Genomic DNA, 18,308 nt, shown 5'->3' on the forward strand with positions numbered 1-18,308 from the left:
TAGTATATTTCACCTTGAAGAATAGAAAACTTCCATCTGAACTACTGAATGCCTCACCCATTAATTTTGTACTCTGAATTAGAGGAAATTAATCTCAAACCCTTATCTATATTAAAAGTGAAAAGATCTTCCAATTGCTTGTATAAAAGGACCCACAAGTGCCCTCCATGAGTGTGGTCCTCCGCCCTCACCCACCAACAAGGTCAATGGTATTTGTCATTGGACTGTGCTACAATGAGAAAAACACATAGCCTTGAATACATACAGCCCATCCTCGCAGTAAGGAAATTATGTTTAATTCCAACTGCTAGGGCGCAGCCATCAAATCTTTGACGGCCTCAACTATCTCGAGGTGGTATTATTCTAAATCAACTGTGTTCTTGTTGTTCCATTAGACCGTCACACCGATTTTGCATATTTATGTTTGTTGCAAGCAGTGAGCTGCTGAGATGCAGGTTGTTTTTTTCTTGAAAAAAAAAAATATATATATATATATATATATATATATACAGTCAAACTTGTCTATAGCGGCCACTAGAGGGAGACTGCAAAAGTGGCCGCTATAGACAGGTGGCCTCTATGGACAGGTTGGCGTCCAGTTTGAATGGTGACCAGTAGAGGGCACTGTGGGACTGCGGATAAAAGTTGTACAGCACTACTAGGCTTGTTATTATCCACGACCCACAGAACAAAGCTGTGCTAGTAATGTCTTACGGTTGTTTTTAATATTTTACTTTTTATACGGCAGAGTGTCATTACAGCTTTAGTTCATCGGGAAGTGACGGGAAGTGACGGTGGGAGTCCCGAGCAGGAGAGCTAGGCTCAGTGCTAGCTGTGAGTTTCGAGAGAGTTGGGAAGTGTGTTTATGTTGGCGTGGATGTAAAGTCCTGCAGTGTTCTCCACTGTTAATAAAGCGATTAAAGTGCATCGGTCAGTGCACATTGTCTCACACCAGGAAATAAACGGTGTCACTTGTTACAGGCATTGCCTGGACAGCTATGTAGTGGGGCTTGTTTAACCTTTGCCTTGTGGGCAAGCAGGAAGGAGAGACAAGATTGGAGGTGTGTGTGTTCTGAGCTGTTGTCTGGTGGCCACGTTCAATAAATAAAGTTGGCAGAAGCAACAGGAGAAGTTTCCTTCTTTGCTGGAGTCAGGTTGCCCTTACTACGGTTCGAAGCTGAATAACACTGACAAGTTAAGCGAACGGCAAAGAAGACAGCTTTTTTTTGTGTCGAATACAGAAGATGAGGACTTTGATGGATTTGTGGATAAGGATTGATCAAAAATAACGTGAGTACATTCTAAAATACTTCAATTAAGTACAACCAAACTCAGTTTTGCTCCTGCTGCTTTTTAAAAACATATCCTTGCATGGTTTTAGAGTGCAGGCGGTATTGTATTGTATTGTAGCGTCGCTGGGAGCACGTCCTGTTCCCAGCCTACTTTGCGGTAATGTTTTGGTGCAAATGCTCTTAAAGTTACATGTTTGACCAGGAAATAGCAAGCTCAAAAGAAGACGGCTTTTTTATGTGGAACAACTGACAGTTTGTGTGGATCTTGTGAATGATTGTGACTGAGCTAGGACTCAGTAATTAAAGTCTACACACGACGGCTATATTGATGGAAAAACAAAATTTTTTCGTACATGAAGCTTCTACTTGAGTCGGTAATTTGGGGGTCGGATATTGACCAAGGGAGACAAAATGGGTGGCCGCTGGCCGCGTTAGACAGGTGACCGCTATACACAGGGCCTATAACATGTAAATTTGCTGCGGGGGATTTTTCAGTGGCCGCTATAGGCAGGTGGCCGTTCTATAAAGGTGGCCGCTAAGACGGGTTTGACTGTATATAACTTCTTAGTAGGGACGCCACCGACCAGTATCGGCCGTTTTCTGTGAAAAACCATGTGACCGGCATATGCCGATAAATGCCTTTCAACGCCGATCACCTGTGGTTAGTACTACTGCAGAGCGATCCCTTTACGCAGTGTAATGTCTTGCCCTAACCTCCTTCTCCCAATTTCCTTCACAGCATGCAGGCGTGCCAAAACAAAAACAATCATGTCTGCCATGTGGAACTTATCTGCCAACGCATGCCAGGAAAACTATCTTGCGGGGGTAGCACGTTAAAAAGCTTTAATTTAATATGGCATTGGAAGAACAAACACTTGACGGAGTATGGTGGGTTTTCGAGGCTCACGGTGTGATCATCAGTCAAACAGCAGCTAACGCATCCATATGGACAACACTCGCCCGTATGAGTGTGAGTCAGAAGGCTAATCAAATAACCCAAAAAATAATTGAATTCATAGGACGAGATGACCAGCCTTTCTCAGCTATGGAAGACACCGGGTGCGATCTCATTTACCTGGAAGTCCTGCTAGAGCTCCACCAATGTACTCTCACATCCAAAGTCTCCTTAAAGAAGGCATCTCATCCTCAAGTTTCACGAGTGAAATATTTTCTCTTGAAAAAGTAAATCAAATATGTTTTTGCCTAAATTAAGGTTATTTTATGGTTCCTTTTTTTCATATTATATAGCCAGTAGTTTTCCCCTTTATACGGCACACCGACCAATAGCACTCATCATGAATAAATTGAAAAATTTACTAAAGAGGAGAAGCGGTATAGAAAATTAATGGATGAATGGAATTTACAGTTAAACCATGCGACCAGAATCAGCCAATTTCAGTCTTTGGTGATCGGTACCAGAATCGGCAGCATAAAACCTTGAACCCCTACTTCTTAGCATATCTACATGGGTCGGTTTAAAAAATGCAAAATATAAAAGTGGCACGTCCATCCTATAATTTTTCAGTATGCGTTTCTCAATGGAAAAAGTTTCAACACCCCTGCTCTAAATTGTCCATAGGTATGAATGTGGCTGAATGGTCGTTTGTCTACAGCAGGGTTCACCAATGTTTTTCCTTGTGAGAGCTACTTTTACAAAATGAAAATGGCCAAGAGCTACTCATTTTTGTAACATTTATTTTCAGAACTTATCTTAAACCCAAACAAATCGAATATGCTTGTTTTACCAGAACATTAACAAAATGCTGGTGTCCAAAACTCACATTTTGTATTTCAGAATGCATTTCTTTCTACTGTTCTTTCATTATTAACTGAAAACCTGAATGAAAAGCAGGCTTGCGGGCACCTCATGTGGTCGTGGGGGGCTACCTGGTGCCTGCGGGCACCACGTTGGTGACCCCTGGTCTACAGTATATGTGGCCTGTGATTGGCCACATATACTGACCAGCCCAGGGTGTACCCCGCCTCTCACCGAAAGACAGCTGGGATAGGCTCCAGCCTATCCATGACACTAGCAAAGACAAGCAGTATAGAAAATGGATGATTGGCAGTGCAGTTACAATGTATATGCAAAACGTGAACAAAGTGCACAATAGGGTGAAGTGCACAAACCTCTGACTTCAGCTATGCAGGTAAAGACGGTAAACATTTCTTTCCTTTATTACAAAAGTGTCATTTACAAAACATGAAGAGAGCAACCGACAATCATTTTTTTTCCGATTTGACTTTGGGGCTGAAGAAAGATGACATCGTCTTCATTCCAGTCTTGTCCACCTTTGCTAGACTTTTCTGTGCGGCCGTCATCTTTTTTGGTGGCTTTATGTAATGAGACGCAGAGAGAGAAAAAGAAACATTCATTACACATTTCAACCTCCAGTTGAAACAAACAAGAGCGACACAATCTCTCAAGGTCTTCTGAGAAGTCTCAGTCTCCACAGAGGAAAAGAGAGAGAGAAAATTGAATAATTGTCTTGTCATGACGATACTCACTTTCCGCACAAAGTCTTCACTGTTGAATTTGGTGTAGTCTTCTCCTGCCTCCACCGGCTTGTCTGACAGTTTACGTTTCTGGTCAAACGATGAAACGATTGTACGTCATCATATTATGCATACTATAGCAGTGATGTAGTGTTAAAAGCTAACAAATAAACTTCAATAGTTTTTGTCTCTTTTAGATCGAGTAAGTGCAGATTAAGTATAATAGTGCAAAGTTTTTTAAAAAAAAGTGTGTGTGCGTGCGTGCATGCGTGTGCTCTTGGACTACTCTACAAGAGTACTACTCTGAAGTAAAAGAGTAGTAGCTGTCAAATGATACAGTTTTAAATTCAGATTAATCACACTTTTCAAATTAATTAATCATGATTAATCACCATGTCACTATGTCTGAAATATGCCAATTTTTACTCTATTTTAATGAAAGAAAGAAAAATGACTACAGGATTATATAGATGTATGTTTTAACAGCTTTAATAGCAGAACATTTTAATCACACTTTAATCGTGTTATTATGAGCAATGAGGAGTTGCATTCAAAGACAACATGTCATTTAAGTTGAATTCACGGTGCAGCAATTCATCTCACTGTCCAATGACAATGAGGATGTGTCGTTCGGGACGAAAGGACTAGAGATGTGTTTGTGAGTTGAAGATACATATATGGTGTTGGAATTGCACTGCTGTTGATATGTTCAGGTCAGAATAATGTTACAAAAGGCCGTCAGGCTCTGTGTGACTCTGTGGGGACGCTACACTGGCCTCCATTTGTCATCATAACAGAGACGCGTAGCTTGCCATGATGCATATGCGTTAATTACTAGGGATGAGCCGGATACTCATTTTAGAGGAGTATCGGTTATGGACAATGCATTTTTGTCAAATACGAGCATGAAACGAGTACAGCTCGTCATTATCCATAATCGTGATGAATGAAAATCCACGCATTGCAATAGACAGAGCTGTAAATGGCTCGTGTTGCATCGGTCACTGCCGGTGTTTTTCTCGTTTCTAATTTGGCTGGTGATATAAAGTTAGTTCGAAAATTTTGCTCGTAGTACTGAACGAGGTGCTTTTGAGAAAAATACAGTGAACAAGGCTGACAGATTATTTCCCCGTTTGCCATCATTGGATGTTTGCATGAATCACCAACTTCACACAGATCATTAAAAAATAATTAAATAATAAAGTCTTACAGATCACTTACACTCATACACAGTATACATATAGCTGAGGAATAAAAAATAAATATAGTAACTTCTGATCAATTCATGTCAAATGGGTGGGACTTAAATAATGTACAAATTTAAACAACACCCCCTTCCGGTTTATGCCCTGTCCGCTCCGAATGAATATGAAAACAGGTAATTTAGATGGGTGAACAGATACAGATACTGTGTGTACTCGCTCATCCCTATTAATTATGCTAAAAAACATTATGTAATTAGTTAAATAAATGTTAATGTGCTTTTGACAGCCCGATTAAATAGTATAGAATACAGTAAAATCACCCACTTGAGTGGCACAATCCAAAGGCGCTGATGTGACCCCTAGCTGTGAACATTAGGAAGACCATCAACATCTTCTGACTTATTGGCTCATAATGGCGACTAAAAAAATGATGGATGGGTGGATGGATGGAATGAAGCTGCTAACTGAGAGTTTTGGCAAGTTGCTGTTTTTCAAGCCATGTTGTTCCTATTTTATGTGCATTTTTCGGATGTGTAATGTGCCCACTTGCACTTGAAAACAGCCCTGGTGTTTTCACCAGTGCTGTCGCCCATTTGCCGACAGCGACTGTGTGTCGCTTTTGTTCATCTTGCTTTCTGTGTCACTTAATAAATGAAGGTACTCTTGTTGAATACCTACCATGATTATTTGTTTATCTGACTGTTTGTCATTTTCTTTGAGGTGGAAAAAGTCACCATTAGTTGTGCTCCAAAAAAACAAAAAACAAAACAACATTCAACAAATCAGATTGGACTATAAAAACCCTTAGTCGAAGACAGCCCTAGTTTCTCTATTTGGGTGATGTCTGGCAGGCCAAATGAAAAGTTTTGGCAGGCCGGATGTGGCCTGCAGGCTACTAATTGAGGACCAAATGTCAAAACATACCTTTGAAGGTGGCTCTGTCTCCTTTGGACTTGTGATCTCTGGTAACCTGTAGTGTTGGTAGTAATAATAGTGATATAGCAAGCCTCCTAATGGAGCAGACTTTGCAGTAGCAAGAGTTGTCTGTTGTGTGTGCGCAGACATACTGCAGGTGATGGAGGAGGTCTTTGCTCAGGTCTTTGCTGAGGTACTCTGATATGAGGCCGTGGGCGTAGCGAAGGTAGTTCTCTGAAAGTGAAGGTGATCAGACAACAGTCATTATACATTCATAGGATGGTGAAAATGATGACGACTTCAATAGTTTGCCGCCATCTACTGCTGCTGTTAAAGTACTACAAAAGCCTCTTTAACTAAAGTGGAACCTATGAGGTTGAGCACAATCCGTATGTGTATAGAATGATCTATTTGTATTTTGAGACAATTTAACCTTTGGAAAAAATTGAAATTGTCTCTGTGAAATGTCTCTTTAGCCATATCGTACTGAGCTGCCAGGACAGAGAGATATGTACCGGTCTTTCAATTTCCTTTTCTATGGTTATCATCACACTTTTCCAATTATTTCCACCTTTCTGCCGTGGTGGCATCACAAAAAAGCCAAAGCAAAAGCAAAAGATCCATGTGGAATTGCACTTTGTGCAACTTAAAGGCATATTTTCAAAAAAATTCTGATGTCAGACTTCAGAGGTTCCACTGTAGAATGTAGTTACAATATAAGAAAAGGTTACCGTCACTTGAGCCAGACTCAGTCTTGAGTTGGATGTATGTGGTGGATTTAACTCCCTCCCCCACAGAGACGTTCCTCTTCTTTAACGCCAGGATTGTTTTTTCCACCTGTAGCCACATGTGAACAAATTAATTCAACTGTGTGCTTTTCGTGGCACTGATGTAGAAAGAATGACTGACATACCTTTTTCTTTAACCAATTCATCGTTTTTTCCCGACTGTATCGGTGAAACTTGAGGCTTCCCACCTCTAGAGAACAAGAATAATCAGTCAGTTTAAATATTACCAGCGCTGGGACTACTACTGTAGCTGCTCACCTTTTTCATCTGCAATGTGATGCATGAAAGCTAGAGAACGCGTGCAGCTCAGCAGCTTGGTACATGCAGGAAAGTCTTCATCCATCACCATTTGATCCACAGGCTGGAACTTACCCTAAACACAAACACAGCAGACAACATCCGAACTATTAACGGAGAGTTTTATGGAGTCTTTATGGAGGTGTAAGTGATTCACAAGCTTACTCGGGGGTAAGTAACAGATGAGTGGAATGAAAAACAGTAGAGATACTGAGTAAACCTCAAGATGACATTAATTTATAACAAAAACAACACTGTGCATCGTCAGAAGAATATATTATCTAGTTTATCATTGATGCAGCCACAGTCCATACCAATTGAAAATTATTATGCTTGTGGTTCCCATAACACATTTCTTGTGTCAGAAGGATTGGTGGATTATGTTTCATTCTTTTTCGAAAAACAAACTGCATTTGGTGTATTATACTGTTAGTATTAATTTAACACAATATTTATTGTGGCTCGAACATCGCCTTTTCTCTGATTATATCTACTATATTGAGTAATACCAATGTAAAGGTCATTGCATGTCTAGATGGCTCTAATAATGTTAAAAAATGCATTTAGAAGATCTGCTTTTTTGCCTTTGCCATCGAGAGATCATGACAGTCCGAATACCCGACAGAGAATGACATTGAATTCAAATTTTTGCCAAAATGTTTACTTTTAAAGGCTGCGGTCTTAAACTTTTGATCAGCTGATGAACAACCTATTTCACTTTAATTGTTGAAATTTCTTACTCAGTTTTTTTTTTCTCTCAGTCCCATTTCTTTTTTTTGTATTTTTTTTTATCAGAAATATTTTTATTGAATTTTGACAAAGTAAAAAACAAATGCACACAATGTTTGCTGGTAGTTTAGGCAGAGAACGAGAGTGTGAGAAAACAAAAACAAAAACAGCAAAATAACAAACAAAAAACCCCAACACAAAAACACCCACAATGTAAGCCACACACAGCCCAAAAAGACAGAGGTCCGAGTTTGGTAGGACAACCAAATGCAAAACAACCAAAGCAAATACACAAGTGAGTTAAACGACAGATGACAGCAAATAGGCCAGAGCGGGAAAGCTATTGGGGAACTCAGGTAAATTTAAAGTTGTGGAAATATACTAAGAAAGGTCCCCAGACATTTTGGAATTTTTCTTTGGCATTACAAATTGAGTAATGAATTTTCTCCAGATTTAAACAAGACATGACATCTCTCAGCCACTGAGCGTGAGTGGGCGGAGTGGCATCCTTCCACTTTAACAGAATTGCCCGTCTGGCCAAGAGGGAGGCAAAAGACAAACTTCGTTGTCGTGTGGGGGTCAAACGCAAGTCGGGTTCACCTGTGGTGCCAAACAGTGCTATTAAAGGGTTGGGTTGCAAGGGTAAATTGCTAATTACAGAAAGTGTCTGAAAGACTTCCCTCCAATACTTCTCCAGACTAGGACAAGACCAAAACATGTGGATAAGTGTGGCATCCTCCCTCTTACACTTGTCACAACAGGGATCCACCTCTGGATATATACGGGCTAGTTTGGATTTTGACATATGAGTCCTGTGTACAACTTTAAATTGTAGCAAGCTATGGCGGGCACAAATAGAGGTTGAATTGATCATTTTAAAGATTGTATGCCACATGTCACCTGTCAAAGACATATTTAGGTCTTGCTCCCATGCTGTTTTAATGTTAGTAAGAGAGGTCTGTCTTATGTCCAACAGTTTAACATAAACAGTAGAAATTAACCCCTTGTGTGATGGTTGCAAGTCCAGAAGTGCATCAACAATGTTCGTACCAGGAATCTCAGGGAAATTTGGTAATCGACTGTAAACATAGTGCCTAACCTGAAAGTACCGAAAGAGATGGGACTTTGGAAGATTATATTGTTCCGTTAATTGCTGGAATGACATGAACGTATTATCGATAAACAGGTCTCGGAGACACAATATGCCTCGTCTACGCCACTCCCGGAACCCCAGATCCAGCAAGGAAGGTTGGAAAAGATGATTGTCTGAAATGGGGCTAAAAAGGCAGAGATCTTCAAAACCAAAATGTCTCCTAAACTGGGCCCACACCCTCAACGTATGCCAGACCACCGGATTATCAATACGTTTGCTTGACGGAAAAGGGAGTGCAGATCCAAGTAACGCTAGAATAGAAACATTTTTAGCCACATTCAACTCCATCTCCACCCATAAAGGCCGGTCTGGACGGTACTGATAGTATGACCAGAATATGACCCATCGAATATTGGCTGCCCAATAATAACAGCGAAAGTTAGGCAACGCCATCCCACCCTCTTGCTTAGGTTTTTGTAGATGAATTTTATTCAACCTAGGACGCTTGCCCTTCCAAATATAGGAAGATATGACCGAGTCCAAAGTATCAAAAAAAGACTTTGGGATGAAGATTGGGATGGATTGAAAAAAATATAGAAATTTGGGAAGAATGGTCATTTTAATGGAGTTGATTCGACCGGCCAAAGTAGTGGAAAGTGGCGACCACTGCGTCAGACACTGCCTCGTGTGGTTTAATAGACTCAAAAAATTTTCTTTGAAAAGACTCTTATGTTTTTTTGTAACTGTGATGCCCAAATAAGTAAATTTATTTTCCACAATCTTAAAAGGAAACGATGCGTACACTGATGCTGGCGCCCCCTCATTGACAGGTAAAATTTCAGATTTATTCAGATTAAGTTTATATCCTGAGAACTGACCGAAATTCTTCAGAAGCAGTAGCAAAGCAGGTAAAGATCTGTCTGGATGTGAAATGAAGCTTAATAAGTCATCTGCATATAGCGCCACCTTGTGCTGTACTCCATTCCTCCAAATGCCAGATATGTTGTCACAGCTGCGAATTGCTATGGCAAGGGGTTCTATGGCCAAATCAAACAATAAGGGACTTAAAGGACAACCTTGTCTCGTTCCCCGGTAAAGATTAAATGGTTGTGACACCTGAGAATTAGTGAGGACGGAAGCAGTGGGACATAAGTAAAGTAATTTTATCCAGGTAATGAAATTTGCACCAAAGCCGAATTTGTGTAAGACCGCAAATAAATATGGCCACTCTATACGGTCAAAGGCCTTCTCCGCGTCTAAAGATAGCACACACTCCATGGACCCATCAGAAGGGAGGTACAAGATGTCAAACAACCGGCGCATATTGAAATTAGAATATCGATTTTTTACAAAGCCCGTTTGGTCATCTGATATAACCAGGGGTAAAATGTCCTCCAATCTTTTGGCCATTATCTTGGCCAGAATTTTAGCATCCACGTTTAGTAATGAAATTGGCCTATATGAGGAGCACTCTGAAGGGTCCTTGTCTTTTTTCCCAATAAGGGTGATACATGCTTCATAAAATGAAGCTGGAAAGGTACCGCGCCTGAATGAGTCGGACAGCACAGTACTCAACTGTACGGAGAGAGATTGGGAAAAAGCCTTAAAGAATTCTGCAGGAAAACCATCGGGACCTGGAGACTTCCCAGACTGGAGTGATGAAATAGCTTGTGCAATCTCCTCCTTTGTTATAGGTCTGTCAAGTCTACTTTTACTATCGAAAGGAATCTTGGGGATGTCTAATTGGTTCAGAAAAACGTTCATGAGTGCCGAGTTATTTGATTCAGAGGCATAAAGCTGAGAAAAGTAATTTCTGAATGTTTGATTTATTCTTTCATGATCTGAAGTAAAATTCCCATCCTCCATTTTGATCTTTACAATGTGTCCCTTAACTTTAGTACCTCTCAACTGGTTTGCCAATAGCTTCCCTGCTTTCTCACCATGAACATAAAACAGAGTCTTACTTGCAGAAAGTTGACGCTCAGCGATGTAAGTTGAAGCCAGATTAAATTGAGTTTGGAGTTCTACACGCCTTTTGTATAAATCGGGATTCGTAGATTGAGAATACTGATGATCCAATTTCTTAATCTTATCTGCCAATTCTAGTCGCTCTTGGTGGGCCTCCTTTTTCATTTTAACAGAGTAAGAGATAATTTGACCCCTTATATAAGCCTTAAAAGTATCCCAAACTACTAAGCTAGATATATCTGGGGAGGAATTTGTCTGGAAAAAAAACAATATTTGCTCTTCGATAAATTTCACAAAATCGCTCTCAGAAAGAAGAGTTGAATTGAAGCGCCAGTGCTTGTTAATCCGAGGGCGATTTGGGAGAGCAAGGGAAAGTACAACTGGGGCATGATCTGATATTACTATACCCTGGTAGGTACATGAGCGAACACATTGCAAAAGATCATTATCAAGGAAAAAATAGTCAATCCTGGTGAAGGTATGGTGAACGTGAGAGAAGAATGAATACTCCCTTTTGTTTGGATGGAGGAGACGCCAGACATCAGAGACACCAGAATTTGATAAAAAGGACTGAATATATGAGGCCGATCAACAAGGATTGAGACCCCCCTGGCCTTTGCTTGAAATGAAGAATGAAAATGCTGGCCCCTCCACTGTGCCATTAAACGTGAACTGTCAGAACCACGAATATGAGTCTCCTGCAAAAACACAAATGCTGCTTTAAGTTGCTTTATATGTGCAAATACCCTCCTTCTTTTAACGGGATGATTTAAACCCTTGACGTTCCAGCTAACAAAATTTAGTGAATCATCCATTATCAATCAAAGGTGCAAGATGGTTAGTATAAAAAGTGCAATACTTGGAACATACAAGGTAAATTAAAACAAAAACTGGCTGTGTGTGGCATATGCAAGTTAACCTCTTCAAAGTAAAACAAAAATCCCACCCCACCTCCCCCAACACGGCTGCCCAAAAACAAAGCAGCAAGCTCTTCAAAACAACCATACTTATTCCAATACAATCTTCCTGTCACTCACGAATCTTCAGCTCCTCTGTAAATTATTAAACAGCACTCAACACTCCTAGGAGCCGGGTCCCTGAAAACCGTCTTGTGTACCTATACAATTGTAGCGGTATGTAAACAAGGTAATACTGGAACTTGAGGTAGAAACTTCCAACGTGAAACAAGGCACTAAGATGTTTCCTTCATAACCAAGTGCGAAAGGGGAAATTCCCTGAAACAAAATAGTGGGACATACTCACATTACAGTGACATCAAGTATAACAAGAGCTATGAAAAAAAAATGTCCTGTGAATAGCCCGGTAACGGTTACGTCGCTACCAATCACACGTAGGGCACCGTCCACAAAAAAAGTACATTTTAAGATGACTTAGGAAGTCCATCAAGGTATTTCTGCGCCTCGTTAACCGAAGGTAGCCACTTTTTGTCTCCGCCGGGAAGTGTAATACGGAGCCGTGCAGGATACAGAAGCGATGGTCTGAGGCCTCTGTTGTAGAGCTCCGCCATGACATCCCTGTACTCGGCTCACTGGCCCAGAACTTCAGGACAGTAATCCTCCACCACTCGAATTTGCTGGCCACGGTACTCGAGCTTCCCTCTGCGTCGTGCCTCACGGACCAAAAGGTCCTTGGTTTGGTAGCGGTGTAGACGAATAATAACAGGTCGCGGCCTCTGCCCCTGAGCTGGCTTAGCCATTAGCGACCGGTGGGCTCTGTCAATCTCCGGCGAAGACGGTAGAGTCTCCTCTCCAAAGACCTCGACCAGCAAGTCAGCGAAAAAGGTTGTAGGTCGACCACCTTCCACAGACTCGGGTAAGCCCAAGATTCGAATATTTTGTCTTCTACTTCGGCCTTCGAGGTCAACGACTTTAGCCGAGAGCTTGGTATTGCTCTCCTGCAGGCCAGAGCAAATATTTTCCAATTCCCGCACACGCTGGCTCAGGTCATCTGCTGCCAACTCAAGGGAAGACAGCCGCTGGCCATGTTCACTCACGGTGGCACAAACTTGGTCAAATTTGTTTTCCAGCTGATTAAACGATTCTTTAAAGTCTCCTGCTAGCGACTGTCTGTGTTGGTCAAGTAGCTCGGAGATCGCTTCCATCGTCAGGCTAGTAGGCGAGTCTTTTTTTGCCGCTAGTTTGCCCCGCTGTGATGCCATTTGAAACAAGCCCGGGTAAAGTAGATGTAAACTCTCCAAAAAAGAGCAAAAAGAAACGTCGGAATGAGGAGTGAAAGAGTGAAAATGATAAAATAGAAGCGGAGCTCTCGCTCTTGCGTCTACTCCATGCAACCGTCGACCGGAAGTCCCCCCCCTTTTTTTTGTATTTTGAAACTCTACTTAGAACCTCAAAATGTAAATTCTTGCAATGTTTAAAATCTTGAAATTTTGAATACGAGTGCATATAATTTTTAACAATATTTATATCATTAAATTGGGTTATTACAGTATTTTGTAACATGAGAGGGCTAAAATAATTGATCCGGCTCTTGTATTGAAAAACATTAAATTATGCAGGTGCACCTGATACAGTGTCTGCTAAGTGTAGTTTAGTGTAAAGCAAAGTTCCCCTACGGAACTACAATGGAAAGCTTTCAGAAGCAATGATAACAACAACAAAAAAAGACTATGCCAGACGTTCCCAGCAGACACTTACATTACGTTTAGGTCTACCAGGTCTGACTGGTGTCCTACCCCACCATCAGAGCCAACTCACCACCAGGTGATGATCGGTTGACAGCTCTGCCCTCTCTTTAACCCGAGTGTCCAAAACATATGACCGCAAGTTCGATGACACCACCACAGAGTGGATCATGGGCCCAGGGTGTCCTGCTGCCAAGTGCGCATATGAACACCCTTATGCTTAAACATGGTGTTTGTAATGGACAATCTGTGACGATCACGTAAGTCAAATAAAAAAGCACCACTTGGGTTCAGATCACGGGGGCCATTCATCCCAATCACACCCCTCAACGTATCACTGTCGCCAATGTGAGCGTTGAAGTCCCCCAGAAGAACACAAGGGATTCCCAAAAAGGGAGGGTACTCTAAATTGCTGTTTGCCTCTTAAGCGCAAACAACAGTCACCCCACCTGAAGGCGGAGGGAGACTACCCTCTCGTCCACGCGGGTAAACTCCAAAGTACAGGCACTGACCGGGGGGGCAACAAGTATTGCCACCCGTGACAGTCGCCTCTGACCACTGGCAATGCCAGAGTGAAAAGTGTCCAACCCATCTTGACAGGACTTCCTCCAGAGCCCTTGCTTGTCAAGGTGAGTCCGACCATATCTAGCCGGAACTTCTCAACCTTGTGCACCAGCACAGCCACCTTCCCTACCAGAGAGGTGACAATCCACATATCCAGAGCGAGCCTCTGCAACCAAGGCCCCTGCCTTCGGCTGCTATCCAGCTCACATTGCAAACTCTTTGGCCCACTGGAGGTAATTGGAAAAATAATATACAAAGACATTTATTTTAGTCTGCGTCACATCAGTGGAACAAAGATTGGCGTGCGTGAGCACGTCGCTCATGCTCCTCACTTCCATGCTAATGAGCCAAACCACTTGTGTGTTCGTTATGTGCAGAGGGAAGTGAGTTGTTTCATCTTTTCGGATTAAAATGAAAAGTAACTACTCCCAACTTTCCACAATGGCGTTGAAGACATTGTTATCATTCGCGTCTGATCCGGTAAAAACATGCTGTGCCTGTCACCCACACACATCAGTCAATGATGTTATCGTACTGATTTTGAGTCAGTATTCATTTTGTGCTTTTCATTTGATGTTGTGCTTTTTTGTTTGTTTTACACATCAGTACCGACCCGACCACCACACAACCTCCTCCCCCTTGGTCCGTCAGGGGTTTGACAGAACGAGAGCATAGCTCAGAAAGGTTGGGGACCACTGGTGTCGAATACATATTGTTCAATGATTATCTTACTTCTTTTCCAGATTTGATCAAATAAGGCAAAATAAGATACAGAGGATCCATCGGTGTGACGAACAGAAGTCTCCCATCTGTGTAAAAAGGACAAACGGTTAACAACAGCCTCATCAACACTAAATTAGCTATGATGAGTATTTACGGGTAGTGACACTTACCTCTCTGAACTACCTGGCCAACAAACCAGGAGCGAAAGTCCTCTTCAAATGCTTTGACCTCATAAAGCTGCAGTACGCCATCACCGCCACAACTCAGCATGTACAGAGAGGCTGCATCTAGAATAACAAGAGGACAGGTCAACTCATTATTGCACCCACAAGCACATCTTGTATACAGGTTATATTTATCAGGGTCACAGGTGAGCTGGAGCCTATCCCAGCTAACTTGAGGCAAAAGGCAGGTTACACTTAGGATTGGTCACCAACGTGTGGATAACAGAGCAGACAGCTCAAAGGGAGTCTTTGGTGGTGTTTGTTTTGCAAACTTTGCACACATTTTTGTGAACTGATCACATGTGTAAAAATGGCAGCAGATGGAACACACTGTAGGTCACTGTTGATTAAGAGATGTAGGTAAATACTAGGACTGGGAATCTCAGGTTACCTCACGATATGATACGATTTGCGATACATGGCTCACGATAACAATAATATCTTGATACGGTGATTGGGTGAAACATCCATCCATCCATTTTCTAAGCCACTTATCCTCACTAAGGTGAAACAACCACCCCCCCAAAAAATGTCATAGTTTATATTTGGTAGCCTTCAGCTGGGATAGGCTCCAGCTTACCAGTGACGCTAATGAAACCAAGCGGTATAGAAAATAGATAGTGGATAAAGTGGATATTTTGTTTTAGTGCAACATAACTGTAAAGCTTTTTTATTTTATTTTAGGTGTCTGACAAACAGTGACACTATTTTAAATTCATTCAGAAACCACAAAATCTCAGGTCTCCCAAGTAGATTCAATTTTTTAAGTAGTTGTTGACAATGACCCGGATAAGGTTGAGCAGAACAACAATGGTGACAATAAACGACATAAACTAAACACACGTCTCTTGTTTGAATAACACCTTTAGCATTTAATAGAAAAATCAACATTTCTCTGACAAGGCACAGTTTTCTCTGTGAGCGTGGTGACAAACGAGGTGGCTGTGCATGTCCGTCAAGTGTTGTATTTTCATGAAAAACTTCTTACGTCCTGCAAAGTCAGTACACCATCTTTCTGTTTAACTTTGCCACCTGAGTCTGCCATAGGGCAGCATTCTTCTGCTTTCTTTTTTGTTCTTCAGTGTCTTCCGCCTTATTTTCAGCAACTATCGCAACTAAGTAGCTCCTCCTAGATGACGTAAAATGGTGACTGACTGAGGTAGAATGGTGGAAGACATTTATAGCGGCTGTATTTTAACAATAATGAAAAAAACAAAAGATAGATAGATACTTTATTAATCCCCAAGATATAAATGGCCAGATCATTTCGATAATACATTGTAGGGTTAAATATCGCGATACTTTGATATATCAATATTTCGCCACACCCTTAGTAAATATACTAAGGCTACTTTCCCACTGCAGATCTGAGTCTGAATGTTCGGGTCACATGTAGCAAACCTATTCGTCATCAAAAGGCATGTTTTGCTGTGAAAGAGTAGGGGAAAAATACTCACAGATGTAGGCAAAAGTTCTTGTTATCGGAAAATTGATTTAAAGATCTGTGTCAGTAAACGGATCATGTCAATGCCACAACACTCCTGACCCCAGCCCCTCTGAGCAGATGTCGCAGCAAGTTCCCCACAGCCATAGTCAAAAGTCTTGCCTTCTCTCTCCTTAATCTTCTTGCTAAATAATTTTGTTAAGAAAATGTTGACTACGGTTGCACAAAATTCTTGAAAGTGCCACAAATGCGCCAGGACTGAGACCACAAACTGGGGCCATGTTTACTTTTGTAAACATACGGCACCAAATGTGACGTTGCGTTTTGTGCGCATGTACGTCACTCCCTAACATTTTTTGGTAATGTGAGTGACTACATAAAAAATCACAACTATTTATTGCCGCTTTTACTTTCTCACTTTCATTTTGACAAGCGTCTAAAAAAAAAAAAAAAAATCTTCCAAATTTTTGGGAAAAACTCCTGCGAAATCAGTCATCTAAAAAAAAAAGCACAAGAGTCCTGGGAGCACTGGTAAACTGCTGTTAATGTTAAAAAAATTTGCTCTACAAAATGTACTATGCAAATAAAGCATATTTTCTTGGATTTGTTTAAATTCTGTGCGCTTTGTCGTAATTCTACTAAGAACACTTACAACATTGGTGACAAATTCATAAAATTAACAAGACGATGCAAAGTATTTGAAAAAAAGCCTCAATTCATGGCAACTTTTGCTGTAACTTTGTGAAAAGCTGCTGCCAAATCAGGTATTTTAGGCTGCAACAATCACAAGAAAGTCTGCGAAATACTGAATGAACTGAGTTTTGCAACTATAGTTTCTTACAAGATGGAGAAATATACTGATTTCAACACCCGAAAGCTAAATATGACTTTTTTTTTTACCATGCCAGAACTTTTCTTTGTTAATTTGTAAGCAGAGCTAAACAAAAAGTGACTTCACTCATTTACACTAAAAGCGTTGCATTTTGAATATAATCTGTGATTACGTATAACTTGTTTTACTTTTTACCAAAAAAATAGGAGTATTTTCGACATGTGAATCATGAGGAAGGAAACATGTTTTGTAACTTCATCAAAAGGCAGAATGGATGCCTCACTCGAAAGCAGTAAGGTCATGTGACCAGTCCCAGCCAATCAGAGAGGTAAGGTAACAACAAGAAAAGTAGTAATTGATTAAATAAATAAAAAGATTGCATTGTAAAATCTTGTGATCTGCTACAGTGTGCTTTTTAAGAGTGGTCATGACATTTTATGAAAGTTTAAGTTATTATAAGCTCAGGCAGTATAGTTGCATGAAGTTGCAGCTGCGCTTGCAGGCGCACCGGAAGTTGTACCTGTTGAGGGATTCCTCAGTCTCACAAAAGTTGGGTCATTGTCCTTGCTCTGTACGTCTATGGCGGAGTCTGAAAGCACCAAAAAGTAAGGTCTGAGGTAAGTCACACCCAAACATATCTGACAAACATTCGTGTTAAGCATTGAAAAGGTCGCTATGTGCTCTAAAAGTGACGCATAGCTTTGCTGGCATGCTAGCAAATAACATTCAACTAGTTAGCTTTGCCGGAACTAGCTTGTAGCTGTAGAACTTTACCTGTTGTAACGACAACCCAGCTATCGTTTTGATCATTGGGCATTCGCTTCTTTTTGGAGGCCATGCTGAAACGTTAGATCTTGCTGAATGATTTACCGGTACCACACTGCAGGTTTCGTTCAAGAGTTACGCAGAGTAAAATTATGCATTTGTGTATACACAAGTATTTTGACATGCGCTCAGAAAAGACGCCTGTCTCCTTTAGCATCCGCCGTTTCTTCAAGGGGGGCATTCGCCAAAGTGACAAGTCAACTAGCTTATGTTCTTGATTATCTTTAACTTTAAGTCATCAGAAACTTGTT

At 41.1% G+C, this 18,308-nt stretch overlaps 1 protein-coding gene across 1 annotated transcript; it reads right to left on the reverse strand.

Moving 5' to 3' along the window:
* Nucleotides 1–2,993: 2,993 nt before the first annotated feature.
* On the reverse strand, nt 2,994–18,221 carry rnaseh2b (ribonuclease H2, subunit B). The gene is made up of 11 exons (XM_054787619.1): nt 18,007–18,221; nt 17,753–17,821; nt 14,903–15,019; nt 14,742–14,818; nt 6,955–7,069; nt 6,822–6,886; nt 6,640–6,745; nt 6,061–6,142; nt 5,918–5,963; nt 3,801–3,878; nt 2,994–3,626 (listed from the first exon to the last, which is right to left on the reverse strand). The coding sequence occupies exons 1-11, from the start codon at nt 18,068–18,070 to the stop codon at nt 3,516–3,518; spliced, it is 930 nt and encodes a 309-aa protein (XP_054643594.1). The 5' UTR covers nt 18,071–18,221; the 3' UTR covers nt 2,994–3,515.
* Nucleotides 18,222–18,308: the final 87 nt, after the last annotated feature.

Source organism: Dunckerocampus dactyliophorus, chromosome 9, assembly GCF_027744805.1.
Source record: "Dunckerocampus dactyliophorus isolate RoL2022-P2 chromosome 9, RoL_Ddac_1.1, whole genome shotgun sequence".
NCBI lineage: Eukaryota > Metazoa > Chordata > Actinopteri > Syngnathiformes > Syngnathidae > Dunckerocampus > Dunckerocampus dactyliophorus.

Bases quoted from the DNA above. Each gene is read 5' to 3' on its own strand.
- rnaseh2b (XM_054787619.1), bottom strand. From the start codon at position 18,070: ATGGCCTCCAAAAAGAAGCGAATGCCCAATGATCAAAACGATAGCTGG. The intron at 6,143-6,639 runs GTAACCTTTTCT...CTTCACTTTCAG, and splicing joins TGAGTCTGGCTCAAGTGACG to AGAACTACCTTCGCTACGCC. The intron at 3,879-5,917 runs GTATGTTTTGAC...TCGTTTGACCAG, and splicing joins AGACAGAGCCACCTTCAAAG to AAACGTAAACTGTCAGACAA.